Consider the following 15,124-nt stretch of genomic DNA (forward strand, 5'->3'; position numbering starts at 1 on the left):
TGGCGAAAGTAAAAAAGCCAAAAGACAGTAAAAGCCAGCAATTCCTAAAACTGTACAAGCATAGATTAAAAACGAAATATATAAACGATCAAGTAACTCACCTTTAATGCCTTCCCAGAAATCATTACGATCTCTCCTTACTGAAGTAAACTTGCTTAAGTCATGGTAAGTGCTCCAGATGTAAACATATTTATCTTCTGAGCCACTTACAATGTATGTAAAATCATGGCTAAAGATACAAAAGAGAAAGACTTATTACCGTAAACTTTGGCTCTTCCACTCAGCACACTGCACTGCTTTCATTAAAAGGACACGAAATCACAGAAAAGCATACACCTGCCGTTTAATCCTTAAAGAGCAGAAACTGGAAGTTACTGCATCCCATATATAAGGATAGTTACCAGTCAAACCCTAGGAAATGCATCAGTTCAGCAATTGGAATGCACCAAGTGATTAGATCTGAACCTAGAAAAGGATTTGGACACTAGACAGCGAGGAAGTTACAATCAAAGTAGCTCTTTTGCTTCCGTGGCTGCACAACAGCCATCCAAAGCAAGAAACCCAGCCTCAGGTCAGGTCTGTGCTGCAAACAAAAAATACAGCTACATCATTTAGGGTGGGAAAAATCCACCCCCCTGAGCAACACAATTACAGCGACCTAGCCCCGGTGCACACAGCGTTCTGTCGAGGGGAAGCAGCCCTTCTCGCCGAGGGACCAGCGCGAGAACTCCCCCACTGGCATGGTACTGTGTTCCCTAAAGCCCCACAGCTATGCCACTGCAGATTTTCAGCGTAGTCCTGCTCTAAATCAGCAGCCCGCTTAGATACCCAGTGACCGACGGTCTAGCCAGCCCAATCCTCCCAAAATGCTCCCCCAATGCTGACAGGAGCAGCTGCAAAGAAGTTACTCTCCGGCTGCTACTGCAGGGCAGGACACTATCCTAGTCTGCTACACTCACACACTCCAGGCCAGGCCAGTGTGATTTCTGCTCCGGGCTGCACGGGACAGTGACTGTGCAGCCATCGTACACCGGCGATATTCATGGTCTGTCTCAGACCTGGACCTCGCAGCACAAAGCTGGGTACGAAAGCTTGCATGGTTTTGGGTTTTAAATCCAAGTGTATTTGAACTTGACACAACGTACAGGCTTGTTAGCATGAACGCCGGGGGACCTGATTCACCCCTCCCCTCCCCCACTCTCACCGCCACAGGGTACCTAGGATTTTGTTCCTCTGGGGCAGAAACGAATCCCAATGGAGATTTTGGGGCAAGCAGCTATTCAAGCCCGCCCGCGTCTGAAGGAAAAGGGCCCAAGAGCAGCCATACCCGGTCAGACCAAAGGTCCTTCTAGCCCAGGAGCCGGATGCTACATGGGGAATGGACACAACAGGGCACTCACCACGTCAGAACCCCCCCTCGCCCTTCAAGCCCCCCAGGCTGTTAAGCAGGCACCACTGTTGCAGAGGGGAGCCAGGAGCCCAAGGAAGCTCCGTTAGGGGGACTACTCTGTGCACAGTGGCCAACTATTCCTCCCCTCCCCCATGTGAGGCATGGGAAGAAAAGGAGAACCCTCCCCTCCTGTGCTCGCAGGGGCAGCACCACCAGCAGGAATCAAGAGCCTTTGTGCTGCCCTACAAGTGATGGGGAAGGAAGGGCCAAGACATCCGCAGCCATCAAGAGACTTTCTTCATTAAAGAGCCTCTTCCTCCTCCCCTGAACGAGGCCCAGTGCTTACCGCAGCCTTCCAGCGGCTGGGCGTGTCCCTGGCATGCAGCTGTGGAAGCCCTGATGAGCTGGGGCTCGGGGGCCGGGAGTAACGGTGCCGCGGAGAGATCAGCCTACGCACACGACCGCTTCGTCCCTGAGCAGCGCTGCCGCCCCTCCCTGCCGCCCACTCGGGAGTCCCAGCCAACCGGCACCAGCTGCTCCATGGCAGAGGAGGTTGCACACAGAACTGGTGCATTCTCGGGCACCGGTTTCTGGGAGAGTCGCCGCGCGTGTAGCTGGAGCACGCTGCAGATTCCCGCGGCTCACCTGAAGCTGGCTTTGATCTGGCTGCTGCTGTTGACGTAACCTTTGTACTTCATGGACAAGGACAAATCTCTTAGGTCGTAGAGTCGGATTCTGGAGTCGTTGGAGGTCACTAGTATCTAGGTGACAAACACGTAGCAGGGGTTTAGAAACCGCTTTCCAATGAACGATTAGCACCGTTAGCACGAGCAACGCACACAGACGATAGATCGGGCCAAGACAAACCACAAAGCAGCAGCATTTCCAGGCTCTCCCTGTGTCACCTGCCTTTGTCCCAGAAGAACTGGGATAATCCCATTTCCACTTTCTGGTCTTATGTCACATGGCAGATACAGGACACCCCACCCGTGTTAGTTATGGACTGAGCCAAATACATGAGTGCTGCTACTCTAGCACCTACGAGCCCCCGTCGTGGACCAGGACCCCCACTGCGCTAGGGGCTGTACAAACACGGAAGAGAGACAATCCCTGCTTTAAAGAGCTTCCCGCTGAAGCAGCCCCGGGAGACAGTGGAACCGAGACAGTATCAGTCAGCAGGACAGACAGCAGTCTCAGCATTACCAGTGGCCTAACCGGTGTCAAAGGGGAGTTTTCAGGCGAGATCTACAGGAGGCTGATGAGGTAGCTCTGCAGAGGTCTACGGGGATGGCTATTCCCAGACACGAGGGGCAGCGTGGGAGAAAGCACACAGGCGCCCGAGGCTGGCTCTCTCGGCTGCGTGGAGGAGGGAGTCAATGGCTCAGTATCGAGCGAGACCCTCCTGTGGAGCTCTGCACCAAACAATTAAGCGACGTGCACAATGTCTCCATAGTCTGCCCAATTGTATTTGCCAGTAAGTGGGGCTCCAGGGGAGCACAGGCCACTGGCTGCATGGAGATGGGAAATCACCCCAAAGCTCCCACCTACCTCAGGGCAAGGACTCGGCAGTGAGGCTGCACCGGAACCTGACACGGTGCAAGGGCTGGGCCTCTCCAGAAACCCCCCAGGGCCCTGCCCCTTTGCACCAGGTGTAGACAGGCAGGCCTAGCGCAGCAAGATGGAGGGGGCACGGCTTGGTGAGGGGACCCAGGTATGGGGCAATCTGGGAGCGGGCCGCTCAGTGAAATCCTGAAGCAATGCAGCTTGGGAGAGGGGAGGGAGGGAGGTTCCAAGTGCTGGTGCAATGAGACTCCAGCAGGGATCCAGGTGAATGTGGCTGAGGCTCAGCAGGCAGTGGTGGGGGATGCCCAGGATAGGGGTGCAGGGCCTCATGGAGTGGGGGGCCAGGTGCAGTTGCTTGGGGACCAGTGGGGTGAGGGTCAGGGTGTAGGGCTTGTCAGGTGAAGGTTCAATGGGCCTGCTTAGCAGCGGTAGGAGAGAAGAGGCCACCCAGCTGTTGCTGAGGGGATACCACTCCCCCCGCGATTCCCCTGCCCCCTTTTCTTCTCCATCCCTTCCCCTCATTCCCACATTCCCCTCTCCTGCCTTTTACATACACCTCTTCCTTCCCCATTGCTTCTTCCCCCCAGCGCCTCACCTCCACTTCCCTAATCCTACCATGCGCACCCACTGCTGCACAGAAACAAGGAGGGTCACGCACAACGTATCCCCAAAAGCCCTCAACTATGTTGTAAGTCACACAACACAGCATGGCTCATTCCAGAGCCAAAGACTTCGGAGATTTCTGCACTGCCTTGAGTTGGGCCAGTGCAGCTTACAGCTCCAGAATGATCTGGAGTAGAACCACAGAAGCGACAGAGCAGCTGGTGACCCGCAGTTAAGCAAGAGCCAGGAGTGCAGACAGCAGAGCAGCAGAGCCCTGACAGAGCAGATGTTAGTGGCAGCTGAGAATTCACATTTGAAGTTCAGGGTGCTGTACTATATTTCAAGACGTGTTCTTTGATTCCTGATCATTTGTTCCTTGTGCTGAACAAGGGGACGTGCTATGGTTAACTGTACGAATTGGCAACTTGAACACATTTTCCAAAAATAAACCCAATGAATAGGAAGTAAGTTAGTCATTTGAAAGGTAAGACAAACACGCACTGGGGAAGCACCAGCAGTGAGCTGCAGTCAGATTGCTCCAATATTAATATTAAAAATGGCATTCATGTCTCTGCTACGACTGTGGTACCATCTTATCAACTGAACAGCATCTTCGCAAACGTTTACACGGCGATAGTGCCCAGAAAGGGTCATTCAGAAATCAGAGGGGCCAGGGTGTCCAGAGCCTCTGAAAAATAGCTATTAGAATAGACCTGGGAAGAGCGCCAAGCACCGGAGACGAACGCCTCGCTGAACATGCAGGAGAGAGATTATTAGGCCTACGTTACGGTACCTTGTTTTCTCCAGGCAAGGGTTCAATGCCGGTAATTTTTCTTCCAACTCTGTTCCGTCCTCTGGTAGAACGCACATGTATCTGGGTATGGTACTTCAAGTGCTAGAGGGAAATGACACTGATTCTTAATGATTGGAAAGCGTTCGATAAAACTGCAGGCAGCATAAGTAAGTCTGCTAGAATTTGAAAAATAGCAACTGTTTGTAAAAGCTTATATTTTTGTAAACAAATGGCAAAAAAAGGCTAAACTAAGTTGTTTACCCGATATAATGTAAATTAGAAGCACAACTGTTCCATCAACAAATGGAAGTCATATCCATAAATAACCCACATACAAAACTAATTTTTACCTCTGTGTCATAGAAAATGCATCTGCCATCATATGTGCCAATCACTGCATATTTGCCGTTCTGACAGAAGTTTGCTGCTGTTATCAGCTTTGTCTGCCCGTCCACTTCATTCCATAATGCCACTTTTTTGTCAGGAATGTTCCAGAGTCGGAGTTTCCCATCTAGCGAGCCACTTAAAAAGTACCTGTCATCCTAAAAGAGCAGAAACCATTAGCTGGGGTGTAAAAAGATGTGTATGGTCCGAAATACATACCGGAAACCCCACCCGCAGCATTCATCCCAAATGAAAAATCACCATCTGAAAAATCATTTAATGTACAATGCAACATCTCTAGTGGGTTTTTTAAAATTAAGCATCATCATCAAGATCTTCTATTGAAAGATGGTCTAACTTCACAATTCCTCTGAGAGGCACCACGTGTTACTTGGGGTTCTTTACTGTCCAATCGGAGCCTGCAAGGACTGATGTTTTCCTGACTGGTTGGACACAGGTTCTTCTGGAGTCTGTGACAACACTCTCCCAAGTGGTTGGGATGAATTTCCAGAGCATGATGCAAAACGTTCCCCCTTGGTTGTCAACATTAGGAAGTTTTATCATGTTGAAACATGATTTTACAATCCAGTTAGATAACGTAATACTTGCCATATTCTTTGTGGCCAGTGCAGACAAGAACAATTCATGTTCTATATCATGTCAGCGAGTCATGGTTAAACTCAGCTGAGATCAGGGTTTAGCAATAGTGTTCAGAACCAAATTTTAAGGGCACGGGGAATATTTCCAAGAGGCACAAAGCACACTCATGAACCCAACTTTTACAGAGACTCAATTTTGAAGTTTGATAACAATGGAAGGTGCTTAACCCCCCTTTCAAAACTATTCCCCTCTATGTATATGAAAGCAGACAGCTACTTACTCTTGGATGGAAAGCTATCGCAGTGACAAAATCTATATGCTGGAAACAGCAGAGACACTCTCTTCTGGATATGTGCCATAATCTGACTGTTTTATCCATTGAAGAAGAAAGCAAGAAGTAATTCTGTGGAAGAAATTGCATGAAATAATTCAAAGATTTATCAAATATAATAATACACGGCACAAATGCAGTTTGGTATCTAATACTTCCAGTTCATATTATAACAAGATTTCCAGTAGAAATTAACTGCAAAAGTTGTGTAGCAGAACAGAAACAATCAACAGGAGAAAATTAACTCCTCAGAAACAAACTGTCCTTTTTCATGGAAATAAGAGGAAAATAATATTCTCTCTATTGTATTTTCAATACTTAAAAGAAAGCTAGGCAGAATTCCCTTTTTTAAGGAAAAAAAATCAAGGAAAGTGGCAGTGAACTGGTTTTAACAATTCATTCTTAAAAAGTATTTGTAGAAAAATGCATGGGTGTAAGAAAAAAACCCCAGGGACGGCAGAGACACTACTGCCTGGGTCTCCTTTATCTGCATTGATTAAGAAACTGCTCTGCTCTTTATTTCGATACAAATAACTGAGAAAAAAGCTAATAGTTTTAAAATGCGATATAAGGTACTTTTTCTCATTTTAACTGCTGACATACAGCAGCGGCTTCAAGGACTACGCAATTTGCACAAGAACAGTGGAATGGATGGAAGACAAAAATAGCAACACTGCTGAGGAACTAGAAACCACTTAATAGATCAGTGGAAATTCCCCTTCCCTCCCACCTCAAATTCAGAGTGTTTCAGAGTTATTTCAGTACTGAATACATAATTCACTTGGTTCTATTTAGGGCCTTTTACCAGCTGAAAATTCTATTGTATCCTTTAGTTTTTACTTGTGCGCTCTGTGAAGGACCACGTGAGTAAAGGAAATTTTACCACAATTAGCCGTGTGATAAGTAAGATCTCATCAAGACAAGTCAGTAGGGTTGTACAATTAACTGCAAGAATTGAAAACGTGATTTTTTTTAAATTAGCTGTCATTCAACCACACTCATTCAACCAGTGCCAGGTAACCTCCGTGTAGAGGAGCCAGGATGGCCTTCCCTTGACCAGAACAACGACGTCTGCAGTGCTAGGCCTCGTCCCAGCCTTGTCCGAAGTACGGATCTCTAACCAAGCAAACCCTAGACGTGTCTCGAGACTGGTGCACACATGCAGGCTAGGCCAAAAAGGGCGAGAGAGTCAGGAGCACTTGCCCAATTATGCATAACTTGTACAGGCCCAGATGACCAGAAACAACCTGGTATTAGTACATCCCATTTTTGATAGGAGAAAAATTCCAGAGACAGCCAAAAAAACCTATTAAGTACGTGCTTTTGCAATATTTTGGCGCAGCAAAATGTATCCTAAATAATGGTATACTACGTCTCGCACACAACATGCAGCTGTTTGGTAGATATGACTAGAAAGACCAAGGCGAGTATAAATACAGGCGTAGAAAAGATAATCAGTGGGCGGGAATGAGCAGGTCCTGCTTTTGACGTAACTAGAAGTAATGGACCCCTTCATGCCGGCGACCCCAGGGCATGGCGTTCCTACACACGGGAATCAAAGGAACTACGACCTCCCGCCTGCTACTGTAGGTAGCATATGGGTGGTGTACGTGAACTAGGCTTAATTATTGTATTAGAATAATTTTCTATTAATTGCTTTTGCATTGCGTTGCATTTTATTAATTGCTTTACATTTTAAACCTCACATTTTAAATTGTATAGTAATTGTTTTTAAGGCTTGTAAAATTTAAACAACTATGTTAATTGCTTAAAGTAATAAATAAGTGGTGAAGTTTCTCTGGAGTGTCCTGGTTTCCCTTGGATCTAACAATTGAACCACACGACACTCCGGTAATATTAACAATCAATCCTGCCTCTCCTCTATGTAGCTTATTCTTCATTCAATAGTCAAAAAGGTTTGAAACAGCCAGTTTGAGTTTTCTTCATCTTTTAAAAGTAGGGGAGACTACGAATGAGCAACATTTTCAGATAATTAAACTGCAGCGAGTAGGGGCAGGACATGATGTAATCACATGAAAGATGGAAAACTTCACGTGGACTCGGCGTCCTGCCAATACAGACTAAGCAACGGCTAAAAGGGTGAAATAAAATAAGCTCTTCACGGACCAACAGCTAAGATCACATTTACACAACAGACAACACAACTGGAGCTCAGGGAAATGGCCAGTCTGAAAGAACTGGATATTTTGTGATCGGATCCTCAGCTAGAGTAACCTAGCACAGCTTCAGTGAGTCCAATGACACTATGCCAATTTAAAACCAGGTCAGAATCTAGCCCCCTGAAAACGGTAGTGGAGCTAGAATGAATGATTGTTTTCTTATGCTGTATACTCTACTGAAAGCATTTTAGACAGTTATCAGCCAATCCATGAATGGGCTGAACCTATATCCATAAAGAGCAATCAGAATCCTAGAATACTAGAACTGGAAAGGACCTCAAGAGGTCAAGTCCAGTCCCCTGCCCTCAGCGGGAAACAAGCATGCTCTAGACCATGTCTGATAGATGCCTATCCAACCTGCTCTTAAACATCTCCAATGATGGACATTCCACAACATCCGAAGGCAATTTATTCCAGTGTTTAACCACCCTGACAGTTAGGAACTTTTTCCTAATGTCCAACCTAAACCTCCCTTGCTGCAGTTGAAGCCCATTGCTGCTTGTTCTATCCTCAGAGGCCACGAAGAACAAGTTTTCTCCCTCCTCCTTGTGACACCCTTTTAGGTACCTGAAAACCACTATCATGTCCCCTCCCGATCTTCTCTTTTCCAAACTAAACAAGCCCAGTTCTTTCAGTCTTTCCTCAGAGCTCATGTTCTCTAGACCTTTAATAATTCTTGTTGCTCTTTTCTGGACCTTCTCCAGTTTCATCTTTCTTGAAATGTGAAGTCCCGAATTGGACACAACACTCCAGTTGAGGCCTAATCAGTGCAGTTGTTCGCTTACATAAAGTGTCAGGGGCAGGTGGAAGAAAAGGAACAAAGTAGAACATGGGGAGAAATAAGGAAGTTCTGTATAGTCTGCATCAAAGCGGTCTTACTTTAGACCATGAGAGATCAAGGAGATCTGCTGTATGACCTTTGTATTTGCAAAAAGGCCGCTGCCGAAATGGTGCATTTTTATCATCGGGATCTTCATCAGCTGCACTGCAAACCTATCAGATATAAATAGATCAGAATCAATCAACACAACAGAAAGAAACCAGGGTAGCAGAACACGTTGGTATGGCTTTCTGATTTGCAGATGTGCCCCAGATGATCTTATCACAGACATAAAACTTAAGTGCCAAGTATCAGAGAAATAAGTGATTTATGTCAGTTACTTGAACTTTCAAAATAAATTATTCTGAAGTGTCAAACACTATAGCATTTTTCATTACAGAAAGGGAGAAGGCAGGTCAGCAATTCCATTAATCAAACACCTTGCTACAATGCATAACCTAGGTTTCAGATGTTGGATTTTTTTTTCATTACCACTCAAAGGCTATGTCTAGATTCCAGGGTATTTTCAAAAAAAAGTGGGCTTTTTTTTTTTTTAAAACTTCACCTGCATCTAGACTACCGATGCTGTCTTTTGAAATTAAATTGAAAGGCTGCAGTGGTTTTTTCAACAGTGGTAAATCTCATTTTACGAGGAAGAACACCTTTTTTCAAAAGAGCTCTTTTGAAAACAGGCGCTCTTGACCGCAAACAGGGTTTTTTTTGAAAGAGCATCCAGATTGCCTGGATGCTCTCTTTCAAAAAAAAAAAAACAAATGGCTTTTTTGAAAAAAGTTGTCGCTGTCTAGATGATCACTCTCGAAAGAAGCTTTTTTGAAATTTGAAAAAGCTTCTTTCAAAAGAAGTGTGTAGTCTAAACACACCCAAAGAGAAAAGTTCTAAAAAAACCATGAAGGTTCCTAGAACTTCTTGGGAATGGGCACTTAGAAACTGCAGAGATGCATGAGCTTTTCTGCTGTAAACAAATAAAATGAAAGGAAAATAGCTAGGTTCTGCATAGGACATTTGATTAAAAAACTAGGTCTTAGAATGAACATCTACATGAGGAATAGTGATAGAGATGTAGCCGTGTTAGTCTGGTGTAGCTGAAACAAAATAAAGGACTATGTAGCACTTTAAAGACTAACAAGATGGTTTATTAGATGATGAGCTTTCGTGGGCCAGACCCACTTCCTCAGATCAAATAGTGGAAGAAAATAGTCACAACCATATATACCAAAGGATACAATTTAAAAAAAATGAACACACATGAAAAGGACAAATCACATTACACAACAGAAGGGGGATGTGGGGGGGGGGGGAAGGAAGGTGAATGCCAGTGAGTTAATGATATTAGAGGTGGGGAAGGGGAAATGTCTGTGAGTTAATAGAATTAGAGGTGATAATTGGGGAAGCTATCTTTGTAATATGTAAGATAGCTGGGGTCTTTGTTAAGTCCCGTGCGGAGAGTGTCGAATTTTAGCATGAATGCCAGTTCAGAGGTCAGAAGACATTCAAATCTGCACTTGAAAGGGAATCATCTGAACTGGCATTCATGCTAAAATTCGACACTCTCCGCACGGGACTTAACAAAGACCCCAGCTATCTTACATATTACAAAGATAGCTTCCCCAATTATCACCTCTAATTCTATTAACTCACAGACATTTCCCCTTCCCCACCTCTAATATCATTAACTCACTGGCATTCACCTTCCTTACAGAACAGAAGGGGGATGTGGGGGTAGGGGGGCGGGGAAGGTGAATGCATAAACTTTTGTGCAAGAAGAGTGCAGTAGAGACATAGCCCCCCTTCTCTAGTTTGCTCAAACTTATTTCCTGCCTATGTCAGATGCATACATTGGCTAAACAACATCAGTCAGATCCTAGCTTTGGAATGAGTGAATAAAGATTTGACTCATATTTCACAGGATCCAAACCTGCTTTCTTATCGAGGGGAAACTAACTTAGAAGACAACAAAGAATTAGACTGCAGAACTGAGACTTCTGAGTCTGAACCCATCAAGAGTTGAAGCCTGTTTTTGGATTACAGCAGTCCAAATCTACAGCATGACAGAAACAGGGCACATTCTGACAACTCCTACGTGATCTGGTACACATACCCCTCCATCAGTGTCTGACTTGGAAGAATTCAGGCTCTCCTGAGATGGGGAGGGAGACACACGACCTAGAACACAGATTAAAACCCAGAAAGTTAGAAACTATTTAAATAGATTGTTTTTAAATACAGGAAAAACGCGAGACATTTCTAATGTCTTTAAAGTATCAGTGAGATCTGGAGAAGTACCTTCTGTATTGTATTTCAGTCGCATGTTATTGAAATAGTCAAAAGCATTCTTTAAAACCCATATTCTCACTACATTGTCCTGTCCAGCTGATGCAAGTAATCGACCACAGTGAGAAAACTTCATTGTCCAAACAGCACCCTGTCAAAATAAAGAAGACATCACAATAAAACAATATAAGTACCTTTTCCCATACCAGAAACATCATTACATGAATTGGCATATATTGACACACCATGTCAAAAGAACATTAAGACTGTGAAGTTAAGCATCAAAAAGTTAGGAAATCCCAGAACAGTGCAATCTTAATGTGTTCCCCCTGAGCACACACCTTGTGATAGTCTAATTATATCACATGCTACTTTTGACATAGGACCCCTGGCTTCATTCAGTGCACAGACGGGCAGTCTTCACTTAAAGTGCAGCTATTCGATTTTTCTTTCTCCTTATTATTCAGTATACAGCCCTGGGCCTTCTTTACTGCACACTATTCCAACCCCGTGAAAGGGACAGAATTAACAACTTCTCGTCAGCTTGCCTATGGCACTCACTGCACTGAGTGCTTCATAAACATTAGTGAAATTGTTACACCTCTGTGAGATGAGTGGGTGATTATACACATTTTACAGAGCACAGACGGGTTAAGGGTCAAAAGCATCCACTAATTTGAGCTACCTACCACTCGCTGCTTCAGAATACGAAGTGTTACACAGCACTTGCTATGTTCAAAGCACAGCTCCTCCTGATCTAAGCATTTCTGCAAATCAGACCTCTGGGGCTCAAGTCAGGAACCCAGAACATGAAAACTACCAACTAGTGACCTTCTGAAAAGTTTGCTTTAAGTGACTTGACTTGTACAGCAGAACTACTCTGTGGCAGAGGAAAGGCTAGAATCCAGTTCCTCAGGGCACCATTCAACTGCCTTTATGAGACCCTCCTTTCTCTTTCTGTAAGCCCCAGTGCACCCCTCGTTTTTAAGACTTTTGCTTCATTGTTACAGACGACAGCCTCCTTCACTACACAACCCTCTTCATCTCCAGAGCAGCTCCATCCTGAGCATTAAATGAGACCGGGGCGGGGGTCTGCAGGGAAAAAATACTATATGGCCCCATAATTAGCAACCGTATATTAATGCAGGCAGACAAAGGAGCTGAATTAGGGTTGGGGAGGCAACCTTAGTTCTGCCGTTCTCTCTCTTTGCAGGCTTGACTTTGCAATCTTAATTTTCTTGAAACACAGTTTGCATGTCCTTGCCCTAGGCTTTTAAAAAGGCACTTCTATCATGCAGCACTGTACTGGCGTCCATATGGTGCATCAGCTGGTCTGAAACCGTTAGCTCCACTGCAGAGCTGAGGGAGTCACGGCAAACAGAAATAGGTTCTCATCACTTGGGTGACGGAGCACTGCAGGGGGCTCAGACACACCCTTTGTCATAGGTATCTCAGACAGCTGCTGACCGCTGAGGCTGGTGAGACTTGGGAATTGTTCCTTGCCAAACTCCGGCACCTGTTCTAGAGGGCAGACTTCTGCCCATTCCCTTCCCAAGGCCCATCTTCTGTGCATCACCTCCTCCCCCTCCAGACTCCTCCCCCAGGAGTCCCAGGCTCCACCCCTAAGAGTCCAGGCCTCCACTCCCAGTTCTAAGCTCCTCACCTGGAAAAGAAGGGCTGAAGCTGTTTATAGGCCAGGAGCCGCTGACCCACAGAAAGATCAATTGGGGGCTGAGTGACCCCCAAAATGAGGAGAAAGACGCGCCCCAAATCCCCTTTGCACACCAGAGCTCAGGGGGCCCAGGCTAGAAGATCTTGTGCCTCCTGTTCCATGGTGGGACAGCGGGGGGCTGGAGCGTCAGTGCAGGGTCCCTGATGCTGGGGGGGGGGGTCCTGAGGGGGCAAGAAACAAGTTTGGTTTCTGGACCCCCCTACTCCTCTTGGGAAGCCGTACCATTGCTTGATGGTTAGAAATGTTGGTTTCATTTCAAACCTAAACTTACTGATGGTCAGTTCATGCTCACTTGTCCTTGTGCCAACAATGGCCCATCATTTAAATAATTCCTCTCCCTCGGATGTGTGGCCAGAAAGCGATCATATCGCCCCTCAGGCTTAGGCTAAACTCCTCGAGTCTCCTCTTGTAAGGCAGGTTCTCCCTTTTCGGTTCCGATCATCCCACTAATCCTTCTCTGCACTGGCTTCCAATCTGGTCCTCTCTGCCATAGTTAAGCCTTTGTCTCCTCTGCATTTGAATCAGGCAGCTTCTTCGTGCTGCCTGGGAGTCTGCTTAGGGTGAGCAGCCATTGACAGCACAGCAAGGCAGAGGTTGCCTGATCAGTCCTTGTGCCCAGGCCCTGGTGTGCATCGGCCCAGAGCTACGATTGCAGCCCCAGTCCTGCTCAACCTCTGGCTGGAGCATCCGAGGGAGAATGATTGAGGAACATGGCTGAAGTGCTAGCAAATCTCTATGGAAGGGGCAAAATGCAAGTTTGCAAAGGCTTGTAATATGGCCAAATGTGTGTTGATTTTCACAGGGATGGCAAAAGGCACATCCAACAGAAAAGTCACGCCCCACTCCCGCTGAATGCAAACATAAGGTGCTGGAGCTTTTCAGCAGTAGAGGTAAAACGTGGGTAAAACATGTTTTCCAAGTAGTTTGAACCTCGCCTTATTGGCTAAGATTTTCTTTTAAAAAAAGTGGCAAACCTTACACCGACACCCAGCAAGGAATCCTGCAGCCTGGTTAACATTTAGCAAAAGTTACAAGCAACCGAAAGCAGGGTCTTTAAAAGGGAAGAGTTGGGCAACCTATGCTGTAGTACACCACCTAGAAGGACCACGCCAGTATCAATGCCCGGCTATGCCTAGCTCAAGACTTAATGCAGTGGCACTCAGACAGAACATCGAAGTTAGGCATGAAGACTCTCCAGCAAGGTGAGATTTGCCTTTCAGCTCCCATAGGGACACTTAAGTCAAAAGTATGAGGAAACAGCAGAACACTGCCCTGCTGCGTACAGGGCTACACCCTGCAAGCTGCTCCTTGGGGGGTTAGGAATGAATCCAGAGCAATTCACTTGCAGGATCTCGCCCAGACGGAAGAAACGAGTCTATGAAGTAAATGAGCAGGGAGATTCTGAAAACACTTGGATTCCAGACGGACCTACTCAGCAAGCAGCGTATTCTCCTTCTTTTAAGTTCAAGTGGAGCTTGACATCAAAGGTAAACTTACCATGTGCTCACCACTGAGATCCTGAACCACTTTTACTTGTTCGAAGTCATAAGGCCCCTTGAAGCCATGTGCGGCTTTAAATTTAACTGGCCTGGTATATGGCATTCCTTCATCATCGCTCGAAGAGGGATCGTCCTGATCCGTATGGAACACTAAGCAGAAGACAGCAGAAGCATGCACATTAGACTGCAGTGTCCCCAACAGCTGACATTTCAGTCCAAACACTGGATTAAGATTAAAACACTGAAACCAGCGTATTAAAGAGGAACAGACTGATTGTCAGTGATAACGGCATCAAAGTCACAACTGGCTATAAAAATGATAAAATCCCAATCTAATTCCTAAACTTTAGGCTGCCCCACACTGCAATACATTCCCACAGGCTGGGACGACCCCTCCCACAGTTGAATGATGCTTTTTCTTCTTCCAAACAATCTTGCTTTTTCATGTGTTGAGATAGACAATGGCTTCTCTGCCCCTCTTACTTTACACACTCCTCCTTTCCTTAAGGAACTCCCCCCTCCCCCCCCCGCCAGATGCAGACAATCTGTGGTGTATGAGATTCAGGGTGTCTTTCAGATGAACTGTGACTTTCTCTCACTCTCACCTTCTGTGTACCTGACTTCTGAGTTACCATCCCGGACAATAGGGAAGGCCTTTGTTTACAGTCCTTTTGTTATCTTTAAAGACCTTGTTGGTGAGCGTTCCCCAGATTTGCATAGTTCAGTAACAAACTACCACAAAATCTCATAACAGCATACGCAATGACACATATTCAAAAGATAATGATGTCCAGCAGCTCTCAAGTTTTCAAATGATACTTCATAAACCAGGTGTGGGGAAACGGTTTGCCATAGTTAGCATGTCATGGCACAGAGAGCTGCAAAACAGACCTTAGTCTAAAGCAGTGTTTCCCAACCAGTAGTGCGAGTACCTTCA

The 15,124-nt window shown here is 45.8% G+C and overlaps 1 protein-coding gene across 3 annotated transcripts in view; it reads right to left on the reverse strand.

The window, feature by feature from the left end:
• The window catches only part of WDR44 (WD repeat domain 44), a 51,477-nt gene that overhangs the window by 3,580 nt on the left and 32,773 nt on the right, over positions 1-15,124 (reverse strand). For all 3 annotated transcript variants that reach the window (XM_075941166.1, XM_075941164.1, XM_075941165.1), the window contains exons 10-18: positions 14,186-14,337; positions 10,969-11,107; positions 10,784-10,848; positions 8,724-8,837; positions 5,614-5,736; positions 4,700-4,891; positions 4,350-4,451; positions 2,036-2,151; positions 102-229 (exon numbers count right to left, since the gene is read on the reverse strand). In XM_075941166.1, coding sequence (XP_075797281.1) covers positions 102-229; positions 2,036-2,151; positions 4,350-4,451; positions 4,700-4,891; positions 5,614-5,736; positions 8,724-8,837; positions 10,784-10,848; positions 10,969-11,107; positions 14,186-14,337 — 1,131 coding nt within the window. The remainder of the gene's footprint in view (positions 1-101; positions 230-2,035; positions 2,152-4,349; positions 4,452-4,699; positions 4,892-5,613; positions 5,737-8,723; positions 8,838-10,783; positions 10,849-10,968; positions 11,108-14,185; positions 14,338-15,124) is intronic.

The sequence above is a fragment of the Pelodiscus sinensis genome, chromosome 13, assembly GCF_049634645.1.
Source record: "Pelodiscus sinensis isolate JC-2024 chromosome 13, ASM4963464v1, whole genome shotgun sequence".
Classification (NCBI taxonomy): domain Eukaryota; kingdom Metazoa; phylum Chordata; order Testudines; family Trionychidae; genus Pelodiscus; species Pelodiscus sinensis.